At 40.6% G+C, this 19463-nt stretch overlaps 1 protein-coding gene across 3 annotated transcripts in view; it reads left to right on the plus strand.

The window, feature by feature from the left end:
• The window catches only part of CUL1 (cullin 1), an 84491-nt gene that overhangs the window by 40207 nt on the left and 24821 nt on the right, over positions 1-19463 (plus strand). For all 3 annotated transcript variants that reach the window (XM_061587482.1, XM_061587480.1, XM_061587481.1), the window contains 4 exons: positions 4210-4300; positions 7014-7177; positions 15318-15480; positions 17755-17885. In XM_061587482.1, the coding sequence (XP_061443466.1) occupies positions 4210-4300; positions 7014-7177; positions 15318-15480; positions 17755-17885 (549 nt within the window). The remainder of the gene's footprint in view (positions 1-4209; positions 4301-7013; positions 7178-15317; positions 15481-17754; positions 17886-19463) is intronic.

The following is a 19463-nucleotide window of genomic DNA, read 5'->3' on the forward strand; positions in this document are numbered from 1 at the left end:
TAAAAGCCAGACTCACAGCTGCTTGGCTTGGCTAATCGGGGCCACACCCACACCAGACCTTTATTTCACTTTAAACAGCCATGGCTTCCCCCAAAGAATCCTGGGAAGTTTAGTTTGTGAAGGATGCTGAGAGGAGACTCCTATTCCACTGACAGAGCTCCAGTGGTCAGAGGGTTAAACAGTCAGCTGCTCTGACTGAAGTTCTGTGAGGAGAACAAGGCGTCTCCTAGCAGCTCTCAGCACCCTTCACTAACTACACCTCCCAGGATTCTTTGGGAGAAGTTATGACTGTCTAAAGTGAAATAAAGGTCTGGTGTGGATGTAGCCAGGGTCAGCTTTAGTTTAAATTTGGGTGAAAAACTACATGTGCCTGCTATAGGTGGGGGAAACTCTGAAAAGCAGTGATAGTGTTCACAATGTTTTCCTTTTGGAAAGGAAAAGGGCTTCCCCTCTGTCCAGTACCCACCCATCCAATATCCCCCTCCCCTTCCTGCCCCTCCCCCAGGTCAGTTTCACCTATCCTAAGCATGATTGCATGGGAGTCAATCCCATTGGATTCAATAAGCATGCAAATGATCAGAGCTGCCTTTCCCCTCCTCCCCCTCTCCTCTTCCTTCCTCCTCCCTTCTTCCTCCTCCCCTGCCCACTCCAGCCTTCCTCTTCTCCTCCTCCCCCCCATAGTCAGTTTTACCTTTCCTAAACATGATTGCACAGGAGTAAATCTCACTGATCTCAATATGCAAATGATCAAACCTGCCCTCCTCTCATCTCTCCTTCTCCACCCCTCCCCATCCCCTATGGACAATTTCACCTATCCTAAGCATGATTGCAGTGGAGCAAATCCCATTGAACTCAATAAACATGCAAATGATCAATGCATTTTTAGCAAACTTGCACAGGATCCCATTTCTTACCTCCTGGATTAAAAAGCAGAGAAATTCACTAAATTTATTGTGTTAAGTAGCAACATACTGTAATCATACAGTATACTGCAGCCTTTCCCAACCGGTGTGCCTCCAGATGCTGGCTGAGGCTGATGGGAGTTGTGGTCCAACAACATCTGGAGGCACACTGGTTGGGAAAGGCTGGTATACTGATTACAGCAACATATTGTAATCAGTCTGATTTTACATCAAACTGCAGTTTCAGTTTCAACTGTTAATGCACCCAACATAGAAATAGGACATAACCTCCAATTTGAAACACAAAAGGCTGTCTTCACCATCATATGACATTGACCAGTAAAAAGGCGTTGAAGTTAATAAAAAATAAAATGTGACAGATTTCTAGGATGAATAATGAGAGAAATATAGTTTTCTAGGTTAGATTATCTGCTGCTTTTCTGTGTTACTACTGTTTCTTCAAAGTAAGAAGAACACCAACAAACATACAAAAATGTAATTCTTCTTTGGAGATGGCAGGTGTTGCCACCACTCACTATATGCTCAGAGGCACATGCTACCAAATTCTTCCAAGCTACATAGGAATTGGATTGGACTGTGAAAGACCAACCCAAATTGTGTTTGCATTTTGACAACTTTGTAGGGCAGTCCAATATCTCAGAAAGGTCAGGTCTCTTCCTCCCCTGGTGCATTCACTTGCTGTTGTTGTTATGCGCCTTCAAGTTGATTATGACTTATGGCAACCCTATGAATCAGGACCTCCAAGAGCATCTGTCATGAATCACTCTGTTCATATCCTGTAAGTTCAGGTCTGTGGTTTCCTTTATGGAATCAATTCATTTCTTCTTTGGCCTTCCTCTTTTTCTACTCCCTTCTGTTTTTCTCAGCATTATTGTCTTTTCTAGTGAGGTGCTTTCATTATAGCAGCCCAATTTCCCTGCTTTTTAAAGTTTGATAGAAATACCTGTTGGCTATATGTATGTTCTTAAACTGCAAGGTTTTTTTGTGAATATGTTACAGTATTAAGAGCTTACAGCAGTATTAGCGTGTAGTTCTAACAATAATTAAACAAAAATAAACAGAATGGGATTCCAATTTTTTTTTATATTGGAGACATCTTAGTAGCTCCTGATACAGCATACTTCGGAAATGTATTTTTAGTACAGTTACTTTTTAGTCTTCATACCCAAGTTACAGGGCTGTGAAGTTACAGGGCTGAAATGTATCAAAGTGGGGAGGCGTCCTGTCATCCACGCCACTGTTCTTACCCGGAGAGGAAGAGCAGAGGTGGTGAGGAGGTTGACGTAGTGTGGGTGCCGTGGTGAGAGTGCCAGACTGGCTCTGTTGCTGCTCTTGCACCACACTTATCTCCTCACTGCCTTACCCCTCTCCATCCCAGTAAGCACAAACACATGACTGATAGCAGGAAAGTGTGCGGTGGCCTCCCTTCTTGCTAGACACCCTAAAGCAGCCTTTCCCAACCAGTGTGCCTCCAGATGTTGTTGGACCACAACTCCCATCAGCCTCAGCCAGCATTGCCAATGGTCAGGAAAGATGGGAATTGTGGTCCAACAACATCTGGAGGCACACTGGTTGGGAAAGGCTGCCCTAGAGTCAAATGTCATCAAACAAGGCAGAGTGTGTAGTATGCTAGAATCTAGAAAGCAGCTGCAGTGCATCATATTCCACAGATTTGATAGTTCCCAGTTATTCAAGAGCTAAACATGCTCCAAAGGAAATCAAATCAGTCCCTCCCCCTTTCCCAGCCAAAGTGATATGGAGAGAAATTGCTCATTCCAATTACGGCAATTTCATTACAATGTGAACATGAGAAAGACCCATCCATTGAATCATTCTCCCAAAAGCTTTATTCTGCACAGCACCATAGCATCGCAGTAGGGGACTGGAGGTGTCTGTAATGAGGTAGATTGTGGGTGGAGATGCTTTCTAGCAGGCTGTTGCCACTGCGCCATCAGCATTGTTAAAAGATACCAGTGAGGCTACGGGTACTTGTTGGAGAATTTCATTCAGAATGAGAAGTTTCTTTTACATTTTCCCTAATGTCTGCTTGTACTAAAGAAGCTGCATTTAAAACTAAATGGCTTGCCTCAGTAGTGCAAGTTACAGGCATAACTCTTAAGTTTATCCAACTCATTCTTCATGCTGTTGTCACTTTGTGCATTTTTTCTGCCCATACAGTAATAGGTACAGTGGATCCATCGTAAATCAAGATGATTTAAATAACTGATAAAATATTGATTCAAACAATTGATTCATATCAAATTTCTCATTTTGAATTTTCTTAAATTGGCTACTATATTAAAAGGTAATAGAATGTTAATACAAATTAGCATAATCCAAAAATTTAGGTCAACTAGGGGCTGTGCCACTGCTTGCTCTGCTCTTCAAACCTCACCACTCCTGCCATGGTAAGCCCCTAGAACTTCCCCTTCCTACCCCGTGCAATTACTACACTCTCTTTGCACCTTCCCAACTCCATTTCTGAAGCCCCTTCTGTTCTAAAGCCCCACTTTACACCCATTTTTACTTTCATGCCCATGCCTCTTGCTCCTTTTCTGCAACTTCTCCCCTTGCACACTGACCACCCACATGCTAACCTTTGCCACCTTCTATACATTACGGCTCCTAAGAAGAGCAACCTCTTCACCTTCTGCCCACTTATGAAACCACCATTATTCTTCAGCCCCTCTCGTACCCCAGGTTTAATCTTAAGCCCATTCCCATACCTCCTACTCCCTCCTATTTGCACACACCCCTTTGCGCCACCATTTCCACCTTCCCTCATTTTTCCTCTCTCCTTCCTCATTTTCTCAACTCCCTCTTGGATACAGACTATCCCATTTCCATGCTGCCATTTCGTATTCTGCAGCCCCCTTTGCACTCACACAGCCCACTTTAAACAATGGGAAAGATTTAAGTAAAGAAGGGATCGAGGAACAGTGAGGAAAAAAGAAAAAAATCCATGGATGAATGTGGTCTTATTGTGTACCAATCTGGTGTTAAACAACAGCACATATAAGCCGGCGGGCACAGCAGATGAGCAACCCATCTATGGGAGGAGTGGGAGTGAGGAACAAGGCATAGATAGGCATACATGAATGATATAAATATTTTAAAATGTCTTTATGCTAATGAAAGGCAGTAATTAACATTAATCTTCTAGTTTGTACTACAAGGATTTTGTGTGTGTGTGTGACTACTCTAAGCTCTCATGTGTATACATGGTTGCTATGGGTAATTTATTGGAATAACTAGTTTGTCTTCACTTAATCAATTTTTTCCAAAGGTAACAAATGCTGTGCTGAAGTTGATTGAAAAGGAAAGAAATGGTGAAACAATCAATACAAGGCTGATCAGTGGAGTTGTGCAGTCTTACGGTAAAATAAATTTTCACTATTAACTTCCCCACACCATACTTATACAACTCCCTAACTAATCACAGCCTCATCGGGGTATTTAAAATATCAATTATTCCCAGTCCTTTCCCACTCTTTCTGGAAGCACAAGGCATGCCCAATCCCATCAGAAAAGGAGGTGTGGGAATGTTTCCACCATTGCACTTGCTGTTGGCCTAACACACACTGTGCCATAAAGTTCAATATATCTGCCTAAAATTGCTGGGATGGTAAAAGTGTTATAGGCTATTGACACTAGACTGGGGTGAGTGGGGAAAAGGATAGCAATAGAACAATGGAGAATCAAACGGAAAAGACCAAAGGGAGAAAAAGGCTGCAATCCTAACCCCACTTACCTGGGAGTAAGCCCCATTCAGTAGTATGTACAGTGCCTTGCAAAAATAATCAGATCCCCTGACCAATGCTCTCATATTATGGTACATTGTAATTTTGTTCTGTATATTTTATTTTGAAACACTGAAACTGAAAATCAATTACTGTAAGGTGATAATTGGTTTTATGTTGGGAAGTGTTTGTGAGAAACATAAAAAACTGAAACATGTTGGGGTATATATATACCAATTTTGCACACAGCGTCGGAGGGGTTTTGGCCCATTCTTCTTGACAGATTTGCTTCAGGTTGGTTGGACGTCATTTGTGGACCACAATTTTCAAAGAGTGCCACAGATACTCAATGGGATTGAGACCAGGACTTTGACTGGGCCACTGTAGGTCATTCACCTTTTTGTTCTTGAGCCGCTCCAGTGTTGCTTTGGCCTTGTGCTTGGGATCATTGTCCTGCTGAAAAGTGAATTTCCTCCCAAGCCTCAGTTTTTTAGTGGACTGAAGCAGGTTCTCTTGCAGTATTTCCCTGTATTTTGCTCCATCCATTCTTCCTTCCATTTTAACAAGATGCCCAGTCCCTGCTGATGAGAAGCATCCCCACAGCATGATGCTGCCACCACCATACTTCACTGTAGCAATGGTGTGTCTTGAGGCGTGGGCAGTGGAAGCTTTGCGCCACACATAGCGCTTTGTGTTTTGGCCAAAAAGCTCTATCTTGGTCTCATCTGACCACAAAACATTTTCCCACATCACAGCTGGGGCACTCTCATGCATTCTAGCAAACTCCAGACATTCTTTCAGATGGTACTTTCTGAGTAATGGCTTCTTTCTTGCCACCCTCCCATACAGGCCAGTGTTATGCAGAGCTCTTGATAGGGTTGAGTGGTGCACCATGACTCCACTCCCAGCCACTGAATTCTGTAGCTCCTTCAAAGGCATTGTTGGCCTCTCTGTGGCTTCTCTCACAAGTGTCCTTCTTGTTCGAGCGCTGAGTTCTGAGGGATGCCCTTTTCTTGGCAGTGTCTGGGTGGTGTGATGCAGCTTCCACCTCCTATCGATCCAGCTGTGCTCACTGAGATATCCAAGCACTTGGATATTATTTTGTATCCTTTTCCTAATCTACGTGTTTGGATTACATTATCTCTCACTTCTGTAGAATTCTCTTTGGTCTCCATTTTCCTTCAGATCCACAGCCTGACCAGTGATCCTTCAACAGTGGGGTTTTTATCCTGACAATGCGACAGCAACTTTAATAGTTCACAGATGGAGGTCAACGGTAAGGTAATTGTGTCCTCGATGGGGCAATTTCTTTCCTCTGTGTAAACTGGGAGTTTACCACAGCACAGGAGTTGAATACTTACGTAAGCAACATGTTTCAGTTTTTTGTTTCTTACAAACATTTCCCAACATAAAACCAGTGTCACCTTACAATAATTGATTTTGAGTTTCAGTGTTTCAAAATGAAATATCATACAGAACGAAATTACTATGTACCATTTGTAATTCAGTAATATGAGAGCATTGGTCAAGGGTCTGATTACTTTTGTAAGGCACTGTATATGAGCAGGATTGTGATGAAAAAATGGAAGAGAATTCAAGTGAGAGTTGTGCTTTACTAATTTTTCACCATGATTTAGAAGCAAGAGACTTGAGTTGATCGGCAACACTTTCACAGGACTGCTGTAAATGGATACCTATGGAGACATGTGATAGTGAATCGTGCCTAATAAGGAATGTTGGTTTTATGATTTGAGGAAAACACTCATTTTGATGCAGCTACATAAATGAAAGCTATTTGGTCAAAATGCTTCCTTTAAGGTTCTAGGCTAGATTAAAAAAAAATTAGAATTTGTTGGAATGATAACATGATGTGGCATATGTTGTGAGTTACAGAAGAGTGCTTAACTTGATCTTATATTTTATTTATATTTCATTTTACATTTTACAACATTTATGTCCCACCTTTTCTGCAAAGAGCTCAAAGTGGCATACAAACATGGTTCTTCCCCTCCTGATTTTATCCTCACAACAACCCTGTGAAGTAGGTTAGCCTGAGAGAGTGACTGGCCCAAGGTCACCCAATGAGCTTCATGGATGAGCAAGGATTTGAACCCTGGTCTTCCAGGTCCCAGTCCAACTCAACACTACACCACACTGGCTCTCCTCCCCCATCCCCATTTTAACTTCCTTAGATAAAGTTGATTCTTTTTGAATGGACTGATAATTTTTGCAATTCAGTTGGCATAGATATAACTTGACATTTTAACCAATCATGTGAAACCTTTATTATTCAGCAGAATTTGTCTTGAAGAGTATGATTGATTTATTCATTTTCTCCATATACTTTTAGTGGAGCTGGGGCTGAACGAAGATGATACTTTTGCTAAGGGGCCTACACTGACAGTCTATAAAGAGTCTTTTGAATCTCAGTTTCTTGCTGACACAGAGAGGTTCTATACAAGAGAGAGCACTGAGTTTTTGCAACAGAATCCGGTTACAGAATACATGAAAAAGGTATGGAAGCTTACAGTGCCTGTTTTCTAGAACTAGAAACTGCTAATGATATTTGAAGTAATAAGATTGTTCTTGCATTAGAGGTTCAAGTGTTACAGTCAGTCTGAATCCCTTGTCTTTTATTTATACTTCCTGTAATTTAGGGTTTTTTTACTAATTGGCTGCTCTTTGCCCTCCTTTAACTTGTGAATATTGGGCTTAACTGCATTGTTGAGGAAATGGCTCTGATTCCCTTCCTAGACGTTGGGCTCATTCAGACCTGCTGGCTGCAGGACACAAAGGAAAACAGCATTTCAAGGGTAGAGATTAATAGTAAACAGAGAACTCTAAGCAATATCAAGATGTATCTTTAAACAGATCTGCATTTCAGGAGTTTTAAAAGTGCAAAATAAATTAACAGGTTGGAGAATTAACAGGCTTCCCACACACCACAAAATGATGAATTTGTTGCTAGAGGTACTAATAGTTTTCTGTCACGTAGGGACATTTTACTTTGCAAGGATTTATCCCTTTTCCAAAATTACTACCATATTTACCTTCCTCATTACTTTTTGCAGGGAACTTTGTTTGTTTGTTTGATTTATATCACACCTTTCCTCCCAGTAGGAGGAATCATTGAAGTTCTAAGGATCCCAAATCTTATCCTATCTGAAAAGGGGACTTTATTTTACATTTATATCCTATATTTCCTCCAAATTGTTTGGTATATGACTCTGTCGCATTTAATCTTTGTGGCAACTCTGTGAGATAGGTTAAGTGAAAGGTGGTGACAGATGAGTTCACACAGTATACTCTAAGACAGCGTTACCCAACCTTTTTCGACCCAACGCCCCTTTGCAAAATCTTCTTGTGTCCAACGCCCCCCTCAGATTACGTATATGCCAATGCTTCCTATTCTTCCCTTAAAATATGAGTAATGCATAAAAGGTATTTTCAATTATTATTACTGATTGTTTTTATCGTGCCTTTTTATTGCACTTAGATTACACATTGAATTCTTAGTATGATTTATTAATATGCATACTTAGTTATAGAAAAGTAAATAAAATAAGATTTATTATAAAATACTAGTGTGATCCTTGAGCTTGATGAGTTTTGGCTAATTTCACAATATCTGGAGTATATAAATCCATAAAATACATGCAAGAAACAAATTGCAGATATAGGAGTTGTTTCTTATTTCACAAATCCTAAAAACATAAGCAAAAACTAATTAAGTCCACACAGTATGAACCAATAGAATACACTGTGTTACTTAACAACAAACTCATTCAGTTTACCAGCATTGTTTCATTAAACAAGTTCATTTAAACATCACAGAAACAACGGGTAGCGATTGTGTCCTATTCCTGAAGAAAACCAGCGAATAACTGACTGTCTGCGTCACCCATTTGCACACGGCACTCATCCTTTGGAAGAATGCGCCCTCCACCAATACACCCAGTTTATCAAACATTCTCTCGTGATTCGTTCCAACATCCCTCAAGACAGCATTGGAACATTACGTAGTGCCGGGGCGTGGCTAATATTCCCATTCCTTGATATGACACTGGCCGCTATTCAGAATTTCTTTACTAAAGAGCACACACTATTTATAGTGTTATTTCCATCAATTGAGACTATTAAATACATTCCAACTGGGGACAAAACAGTTTAAAAATTAATGATTTGTGTATTAAATAAAATTAAACTTAAATGATTCAACTGTCGCATCAGACCGCCAAATGTCAGCGCCCCCCTAATGAACCCAAATGGCCCCCTAAAGTTTGTAGTCATGCCAACGCCCCCCTGAAAGGCTGTAATGCCCCCCAGGGGGGCGCTACCGCCCATGTTGGGAATCGCTGCTCTAAGATGAGCAGGAATTTGAAAGCAAGTCTCCCTGGTCCATGTCTATTACACTGTCTGCTGCTCCACATGGGCACCAAGTAGACAAAAAATTACTATGAGAAACCCTGCTTTATCAGATTACAGATCTGTTCCATCCAGCTTTTTGTTTACATCACTAGCCAATTGGATAGTTCTGGAAAGCCCAGAAGCAGGGCATGAAGGTAATAGCCATTTCACTTAGCAAGTATATTTTAAAATAAAAAACCAGAAGACTAGTAGGTGAAAATAAATAGCCTTGACCCTGGAGTACAAAAATTGCAGAGTAGTTTGTAAAAGTGTTACTGAAATAGACTGTAGCCATCTACAGTTAACCTGTATGCTGTTGTAGTAGGACCATTATAATAATGTATGTGTTATATAAGTAGGGCCCCACTCATACGGCAGGTTAGGTTCCAGACCCCTGCCGAAAAGCGGATCAGCTGTAGTGTGGGGGTCTGGAACCTAACTCACTGATCGTACCAGAGGAGGAGAAGATCAGCTGGAGCGATCAGCTGGAGTGTGGAGTCTGACGCTACAGCTGATCTTCCCCTCCTCCAGCATGATCAGCTGGAGTGTGGGGAGCTCCAGCCCCCCTTCTAGCTGATCACCGCACTGGCGCTGTATTAGCAGAACACCGAAAAGCAGGGCGCCGAGAAGCAGGCCCTACTGTATAGAGTTAAAGTGTCTTGCCCCTTTCAGAGTTGAAATAAAATGCATTTTAAAAAGACAAGCGTTCCTGTACCCATTCTCCCCCTCCAGGAAGTCTGGGTGTATGGCTAATATAAGTAGCTTTTAAATCAGTAAGTCTGAGCTTGGAATGTAAACAGTTGAAGAGACTGGAAAACACCATATTAGGTTTCTCCAGATGTTCTGTAGTAACCTTAGGTGAGATCTAAGATGGAGTGAGAAAGCTTTGATAGATCTGAGTGATCTGTGAGAATGTCCCATGAGAATGTTTATAAGCCTTTGAGAATCTGCAAGAATGGAGCAGTGATGTAATTCCAAATCAGATGTTCTAGATGACAGCCTATAAAAGAGAGATCACAAATGCAGATTTTGATCAGTCCTCATAGGACTGGTCACGCTACTGCCATTTGCCTAATTGCTGAGTTTTATTTCAAGGCTTACCTGAGCCCCATGGGTGAGATTGAAATTGACAATCTTTCCATTCTTTTCTATGTGTTAAGATATCTAAACTATGTGTGTTCTTAAAGCATGTATTGTGTTATTGAATAGCCTTTGGTTTTCTGTTGTGTTATTAATTCTGATTTATTCATTCACTGGCTTTGACCAAACTAAGTATGCTCACATATACTAAGAAAAAATGTCTAGTTAATAAAAAGTATAACCTCGTTCTGCTTTGGAATGCCGCTCTTTTTTATCTTGATTCATCCCTAGTCCTGAGATATTTCTGGTGGGAGATTCCTCTTAAGTCTGCCTGTTTAGATGTACTGCTGAGGCATGGCACAAGTTCAGGCGAGTGCAGTTGCTGCATGCAAGGACTCTGAACAGCCCTAGGCTTAAGGGAAAAGTGAAGAACCCTTAAATCTGTGTGTGCGTGTGTAAGAGGAAGTCCAAACTATTTCAGTTAATATTTAGTGTTAATTGCTATTTCCATATATTTATTTAACAACATTTATGTATCGCTTGAATATAAAGGCCTCTAAGCAGTTTACAAAAAACATTAAAATTGTCCATTAAAATTATCAAAGAACAGTTAAAATAAGTAATTGAACAACATATTTAAAACAGCTATTAACTAAAAAAAACCCAGCTCAACATCTGTGTGTCTGGATAAGGCTACCGAAAGGAATACAGCAAAGGCGCCTGCCTGATGTCAACAGGCAAGGAGTTCCAAAGTGTAGGTGCTGCCATACTAAAAGAATTTCTTACAAGAGTGGAACAAGTATTATGTGGCACCTGTAACAGTGCCTGTTCCACAGAGCAAAGTGTTTGAGTAGGCACATACACGGCCACAAGGTCTCACAAGTAAACTGGTCTTTCTTTCCTTCTTTCCTTCTTTCTTTCCTTCTTTCTTTCTTTCTTTCTTTCTTTCTTTCTTTCTTTCTTTCTTTCTTTCTTTCTTTCTTTCTTTCTTTCTTTCTTTCTTTCTTTCTTTCTTTCTTTCTTTCTTTTTATATTTATATACCATTAGTAACACCTTGAACTTGGCCCAGTAACAAATTGGCAACCAGTGCAGATCTCTGAGCAGAGGTGTTACACGCTGACAGGGCCTCAGTCCCTGGCTGCAGCATTCTGCACTAATTGCATTTCCTCTTTCAACAAGCCTTTAAAGTTGAGACCTTATCCCAGTCTGTGTCTGTGTTGGAATTGCTTTTTAATGTTTTTTTAAAAACCTTTTTTAAAAACACAATGTTTTTAACCTTTTTTCTTTTTTAAGATATCTTCAAAGCTTTTTTAAAAAAAATGTTTTTAAAGATGTTTTGTTTTTATGTATTTTAAAGTCTGTGTTTATGATGTTTTAAAGTGTTTTTAGTGCTTTTGTTTGCCGCCCTGGTCTCCTGCTGGGAGGAAGGGCGGGATATAAATCAAATAAATAAGTAAATAAACAAGTGCAAGGGAAGCCCCACATAGAGTGCATTGCAGTAATGTAGCCGAGAAGTCAGCAATGCCTGAACTCCTGTGGCCAAGCTCTCCTGGTCCAGGAATGGTCGTAGTTGTCTCACCGGGTGCAGCTGATAACAGGCACTTCTAGCCACTGAGACTACCTGGGCCTCCAGTGACATAGCTGGATCCAGAAGCACTCCCAGACAGTGTACCTGCTCCTTTGGGGGGAGTGCAAGCCCGTCCAGGGCAGGCAGTTGACCAATCTCTTGGAGACAGGAACCACTTACCCACAGTGCCTCCGTCTTTCCAGGATTCAAGCTTAGTTGATTTTCCTTCATCCATCCCACCACTAGACTGCATCGGCATACTGATGACACCTTGTCATAAAATTCCTAATGACCATTCCCAGCAGCTTCATACAAATATTAAATAGGACTGAGGATAAGATGGTACCCTGTGGCACCCCATAGCATAACTGCAAGGGTGTAAAGGGCCAATTCATACATTTTTCAAGGATTTTGCTTGAAACTGCACCTCTCTGGTAGTTCTTCCATGTATTAGCTGTAACATACAAAAACTGTTTACTGCATGACTTTCCTGCATTGTGCAGAAACTCTCTTTGCAAACATCACACTTATGAATGGTGGCTGCCATGGAGACTGCACACAAATAGGAGCAGTTCCAGAGCTTGGAAGAATACTTTTAAAAAGTAATAAATTACAGTTACAATTACATGGCCCAAAAAAGTAGTAATTACCTTTACAATTACAATTGCTCTGAAAGTAACTGATTACTTTACTTTTCCTCAAAAGTAATCACTACAGTTACATTTCAGTTACTTTTTTTAAAAAAACGCCTACAAGGTGCTGGCCTTGGATGCTGCCCATCTAAGTAGCCTAAAACAACATTAAAATAAACACACACATACAGAGAACATAAGAAGAGCCTGCTGGATCAGGCCAGTGGCCCATCTAGTCCAGCATCCTGTTCTCACAGTGGCCAACCAGGTGCCTGGGGGAAGCCCGCAAGCAGGACCCGAGTGCAAGAACACTTTCCCCTCCTGAGGCTTCCGGCAACTGGTTTTCAGAAGCATGCTGCCTCTGACTAGGGTGGCAGAGCACAGCCATCATGGCTAGTAGCCATTGATCGCCCTGTCCTCCATGAATTTGTCTAATCTTCTTTTAAAGCCATCCAAGCTGGTGGCCATTACTGCATCTTGTGGGAGCAAATTCCATAGTTTAACTATGCGCTGAGTAAAGAAGTACTTCCTTTTGTCTGTCCTGAATCTTCCAACATTCAGCTTCTTTGAATGTCCACGAGTTCTAGTATTATGAGAGAGGGAGAAGAACTTTTCTCTATCCACTTTCTCAATGCCATGCATAATTTTATACACTTCTATCATGTCTCCTCTGACCCGCCTTTTCTCTAAACTAAAAAGCCCCAAATGCTGCAACCTTTCCTCGTAAGGGAGTCGCTCCATCCCCTTGATCATTCTGGTTGCCCTCTTCTTTTCCAACTCTATCATATCCTTTTTGAGAAGAGGCGACCAGAACTGTACACAGTATTCCAAATGCAGCCACACCATAGATTTATACAACGGCATTATGATACCAGTTGTTTTATTTTCAATATATTTCCTAATTATCGCTAGCATGGAATTTGCCTTTTTCACAGCTGCCGCACACTGGGTCGACATTTTCATCGTGCTGTCCACTACAACCCCGAGGTGTCTCTCCTGGTCGGTCACCACCAGTTCAGACCCCATGAGCGTATATGTGAAATTAAGATTTTTTGCTCCAATATGCATAATTTTACACTTATTTATACTGAATGGCATTTGCCATTTTTCCACCCATTCACTCAGTTTGGAGAGGTCTTTTTGGAGCTCTTCGCAATCCTTCTTTGTTTTAATAACCCTGAACAATTTAGTGTCGTCAGCAAACTTGGCCACTTCACTGCTCACTCCTAATTCTAGGTCATTAATGAACAAGTTGAAAAGTACAGGTCCCAATACCGATTCTTGAGGGACTCCACTTTCTACAGCCCTCCACTGGGAGAACTGTCCATTTATTCCTACTCTCTGCTTCTTAACCAATTTCTTATCCACAAGAGGACCTCTCCTCTTATTCCGTGACTGCTAAGCTTCCTCAGAAGTCTTTGGTGAGGTACCTTGTCAAACTCTTTTAGATAGTAGAATAATTCTTTTTATCCATAAGATAGCAATGGTGCTCTCTCCGCTGGTAAGGGAGGTGGGGAGGGAGGCAGAGGCCACTACGCAGATCTTTGCACATCAAACAAAGTGAACCCCCCCCTCAGCCAGCAAGCATAATAATGTCTCTCACTTAACCACCTCCCATACCCTGCCCTGCCCTCAACTAAGGGACACTCACTCAAGCAAACATTTTCCCCTGAGATGCTAAAAAGTTAAAATACTGCAAATGCAGCACAGGAGCCAGAGAAGGGTGGTGGAGGCCACTTTGTGTGCCAAGTGCAAACACAGTATACACACACACACACATCTTTCACCTCCACAGTTATTTATCTCCATTCTGCTGCTACCTCCTCTTTCTCCTCCTTTATCCATGTTCTTCCCTCTGACTCCTTTTCCCCTCCATTCTTTAGCATCACCATTGATTTTTTTAAACAACTGTTTTCTCCACCCCATCTCACTCTCCACCTGCTCCCTCGTTGCCTCCTCCCCACCCACAGAGCACAAGGGAAGAGCGATGCTGCAGAGAAGCCCAGTTTGAGGCACATGGTTTTCATCCGCAAATCTGAGGAACAGAAGACTTCCCATGTTCCCCCCAAGTAATGGCCAAACGTAATGCTGTAAACATTACTCCTCAAAAGTAATAAAATTACTCCTAGTTCTATTACAATCAAAATGTAAAGGAATTACCCACTTGCTCCTCAAAAAAAGTAATGAATTCCAAGCTCTGAGCAGCTCATACATTGAGGGGCAATAAGACAAGAATCAGCAATTTAACAACAGAAAAAATTAAATATTGCAAAAGAAATATTCTAAACTTAACTTTTTTGTTACGTTATACTTCTGTGTTTAGCAGACAATAAAGTTCCAACTGCTTCTGGAGGTCTTACTGTACTCCAAGGAGCTTCAGTAGTCTGGCTTCAATTTAGTCCAGAGAAAGAGGGAGTCTTCTCACCAGGCTAGACAACTGACATCTGGCTTCCTCATCTCTCATCTAGAGGAGACTTCACAGCAGCAAATGCTGGGGAGTGCCTCTTTTCTGCTGGTGTGGGTCAGGGTGTATTGGGGCAATGGCAGACCTCTTGCTTTGTGAATTCATAAGTTCCCGGGTTCTCTAACCAGTATTTCTGTTCTGTCAGGCATTTGGAGAGGTATGAGCAGACAGTTGTTTTGTTTGCCAGGACAGAAAGATGCATGTTTTTTTATTTTAATATATCTGATTTGTATTTATTATTTGCATTTTGCCACCTTGGGATCATTTTGGGATGAAGGGCAGCTTAGAAATGTAATCAATAATTAACAGCAGTAATTCCTCCAATTTTTTGAAAGCTGATTCCATTTTGGCAATATTGAGCTAGACAAACCAGTGATGCAAGTCTAATACAGATCCATATAGTGCCAGTGGGAAAGAGTGTGGATACTAGTTCTGAAGACACTTTTTCAAGTATTATTCCATAAAATTTCATCATAAACATTTTAGATGTTGTTTGTTTGCAGGCAGAAGCTCGTCTCCTGGAGGAGCAGCGCAGGGTTCAGGTATATTTACATGAGAGCACACAAGATGAACTAGCTCGAAAATGCGAACAAGTACTTATTGAAAAACACTTGGAGATCTTTCACACAGAATTTCAGAACCTGTTGGATGCTGACAAAAATGAAGGTAAATGCCATGTTCATTTTACATTAGGTTTCTCCCATAGCTAAAAGTAATTGGAAGTGAAATATTGGAGCAGGGAAATTTCAGTAGGTGTTCTTAATGTAGTTTAGATGAGGTATGCAAAGAAATGCAAAGTTTTATTTTTTTTGAATATTTGTAAATATTTCAAGATATAACAACATAATTTAGATTTTTAAGACACAAAGTAAGGCACTGTAAACTATTAATATATGTTCTTTATGTTAAAAAATAACATGTACAAAAGTTTATGTACTTTCTAGGGATAGTCAAAAAGTTAATTATGTTTGGTTTTAGAGTAAGCTGGTATTGTAGCCATTTCAGTTTCTCAGTTTGGAACATCAAACAACTCTAAATATGTAATAGTTATGAAAAATTTTTTAGAAATGAGGGAACCTAATGTGGGCTAAAAGGGTTTTAGTAATTTGCCTTATAACTGTGCTGGTTCAGTTTTTAAAAAACTCCAACGTTTATATGCCCCCAAACCAAAAGGATTTTCTGTTGCATAAAAAAAGCATCTTCAATCATTTGTTGTCAAATTAAAACTCTGTATCCCATAAGGGGGTTTTCTTAAATTTTGTCTTGCTTATGCACAATTTTTATAACACTGATAAATTATATAGCCGTGAGAAAGGCTGTATACTATAACCAGCATTGATTTTTCACATTCCGCCATGTTAAATTGAAAATACCCTCCATGCCATTCTGTTGCCTCTCATTATCTCATTTAAAACAAAATCTTACAAAACTTACAGTCCTGAACTCAGAAATGTTTGCCTAACAACCCCCTAGGTTTTCATGGCAATACATGAAACACTCGGAGAATTGAGAGTTCAAAGTGTAAAATGAGGGGAAAAACCATACCCCCGTTGGACTTTTTTCTGGCAGTGGTCTCATAATTTGTTGAAATTAATTAAAAATCAGCCATGCTCACAGGGTACCTGTAATCCTATTACTGAACTTGTCCCATACACTACCATCTTCTGCAGTTTAAATGTTAAAAAAAATGCATGGCTGATTTTTAATTAATTTAAGATTTTTAACATTGGAGTCTATGATAGCACAGGCATGCTCAGTAAGAACCAACTGTCAGTGTTCTAAAAGCCAGATTCACAGCTATTTGGCTTGGCTCATCAGGGGACCACACTCATGCAGACCTTTATTGCACTTTAAATTGTGATGGCTTCCTGTAAAGATTCCTGGGAAGTGTAGTTTGTGAAGGGTGCTGAGAGTTGTTAGGAGACTCCTATTCCCCTGACAGAGCTCCAGTGGCCAGAGTGGTTTAACAGTCAGCCCCTCTTCTCAGAGAATTCTGGGGATTGTAGCTCTGTGAGGGGAATAGGGTGTCTCCAAACAAACTCTCAGCACCCTTCACAAACTACACTTCCCAGGATTCTTTGGGGGAAGCCATTACTGTTTAAAGTGGAATAAATGTCTGGTGTGGATGTGGCATGGGACAGCTTTGATTTAAATTTGGATGGGAAACTACATGTGCCTGCTGTAGAATAAAAAGGTGGGGGAAACACTGAAAAATACTGATACTGTTCACAATGTTTTCCTTTTGGAAAGGAGCTTTCCCTCTGCCCAATGCCCACCCACCCAATCTTCTCCCCTCCCCCCCTCTGCCCCTCCCTCAAGTCAGCTTCACTTATCTTAAGCATGATTGCACAGGAGTAAATCCTCTCAATAAGCATGCAAATGATCAAACCTACCCTACCCTCCACCCTGCCCCTCCCCCACTCCTCCCTCTGTGCTCTTTCCTTTCCTCTTCTCTCCCCCCCCCCATGGTCAGTTTCACCTATCTTAAGCATGATTGCATGGGACTACATCCCAATGAACTTAATAAGTATGCAAATGATCAGATCTGCCTTTACCCTCTTCTCCCTCTCCCCTCCTCCCCAAAGTCTTCCAAGCTACACAGGAAATGGATTGGACTGTGAAAGACCAACCCAAATTGTGTTTGCATTTTGACAAATTTGTAGGGCAATACAATATCTCAGAGAGGAGGTCAGGTCTTCTGATCCCCTGGTGCATTTAGTGCCCAATTTTCCTACTTTTTAAAGTTTGATAGAAACATCTGTTGGTTATAGGTATGTTCTTAAACCGCAAAATTTTTTGCCTATTAGTGAAAAAGGTTTAATATTTAAGCAAAGCCTTTAAAGCTATCTAGTGTGTTTGCAAACTTTCTTAACAGTCCTTAGAAGACAATGAGAGCAGAAAAGTTGATACAGCTGAAGTATCGGTTTCCTTTTTCCCCAGACTTGGGACGCATGTATAACCTTGTATCTCGAATCCAGGATGGACTTGGAGAGCTGAAGAAACTTTTGGAAACACACATTCACAATCAGGGCTTAGCTGCCATTGAAAAGTGTGGAGAAGCTGCTCTAAATGCAAGTATTTCTTCATAAGTAGCTTGGATTAAATACCTGTACACACCACTGCAAATTCATAATATCCTTGATAAAGAGTTGAAAAAGCTGTCATAAAGTTTACAAAGGGATAGAACTATTACAATGTAAGGACGATATTAGACTTTTCTGCTAAGGTTAGGATTATTCATGGTCATTTCAGATATTGATTTCAGGACTTTGTGTTTAATAGCCAATGATAGTACACACAAGCAGGGAGTTAGAGTAGGTGTTCACCATGTGCCCTCTTGATTTGTAGTCTTGATGTGAATAACATTTGAAACAACATTTAAACAATTTTATACTGCTCTTGGGTGGTTCAGGGCACTTGCTTTTGAAAGGCCTCAAGTGAACTTTTAACTGGCAGGCGCCTTCTCTGCTATCTTTTGGCGCCTTTTGAAGACTTTCCTCTTTCAACAGGCCTTTTAGGTTGAGACCTATCCCAGTCTGCGTCAGTGTTAGAATTGCTTAATATGTTTTTTAATGTTTTTAACTCTTTTAAAGGTTTTTTTAATGTTTTTAACGCTGTTTTAATGTATTTTAAGATCTGTTTTTATGATGTTTTAAAGTGTTTCTAGCGCTTTGTTTGCCACCCTGGGCTCCTGCTGGGAGGTAGGGCGGGATACAAATTAAATAATAAATAAATAAATAAATAAAATAAACTGTGTTAGTTTTCAAGGAACGTTTTTGAGAAGGGCAATTGTGGAAAGCATAGGTAAGTCAGTGATAGTTGTTTGTAGATTTTTTTTCTTAATAGGGGAGATAAATGCTAAACATCACTTAACTATAGTTGGTATTTAAAAAAAGGTCATCTGAGAGCTTCAAGGTAAATATTCAGCCTTGTCAGCTGCTTTCTGTTCATCCTGAAGTGTTCAAAGCTGAAAGTATCAAAGAATCAAACACTAAAATAAACTTTAAAAAACCCAGCCATCATACAGTAAACTGCCAGCTAACAGCATGACTGGCTAACTAAATGCGTATAATAAAAATAAGCCTGATCAGCTTGTAGGAAATATCTTCAGAAAAACACACTCCTGCCTGTTGGCAAAATGCCGGCTATAAGAGGGAACTAGGGAAATACGGGGGAATGGTATTTCACGGTATGGTGTCACCCTAGAATTGCAAGTAAAAGCACTTGGGAACTGGTGTACTTGGAAGAGAGCTACTTAAAATCTGTGTGCAGAAGCCATTTTAAGTGAATGCAATGTATGGAACCTTCACACTGAAAAATGTATGTCAGGCTAAAGGGTTCAAGCCTAGCCTTTTCCTTGACAAACTAGACGTTTGTCTTTGGGGGGAGGGACACATTCAATCATGTGAGCCCTCAGCTGCAGTCTGAAGTGGAACGGCCTAGTCATAGTTTCACTGCTTCAATAAGAACTAAACCTGAGTTCCTTCGTAGAAGATTGTGCAAAGCTGTGTGAGTGCTTCTCTCAGCTATTAATTTGCATGATACATGAATGTACTGGCTTTCATAACCACATTTTGAAAAAGCATATAGGCAAAAGATTACATATTGAAATGATGACTAAAGTTTTTTTCAGGAAAACAATCTCTGAT

This window comes from Rhineura floridana, chromosome 10 (assembly GCF_030035675.1).
Source record: "Rhineura floridana isolate rRhiFlo1 chromosome 10, rRhiFlo1.hap2, whole genome shotgun sequence".
Taxonomy (NCBI): Eukaryota; Metazoa; Chordata; class Lepidosauria; order Squamata; family Rhineuridae; genus Rhineura; species Rhineura floridana.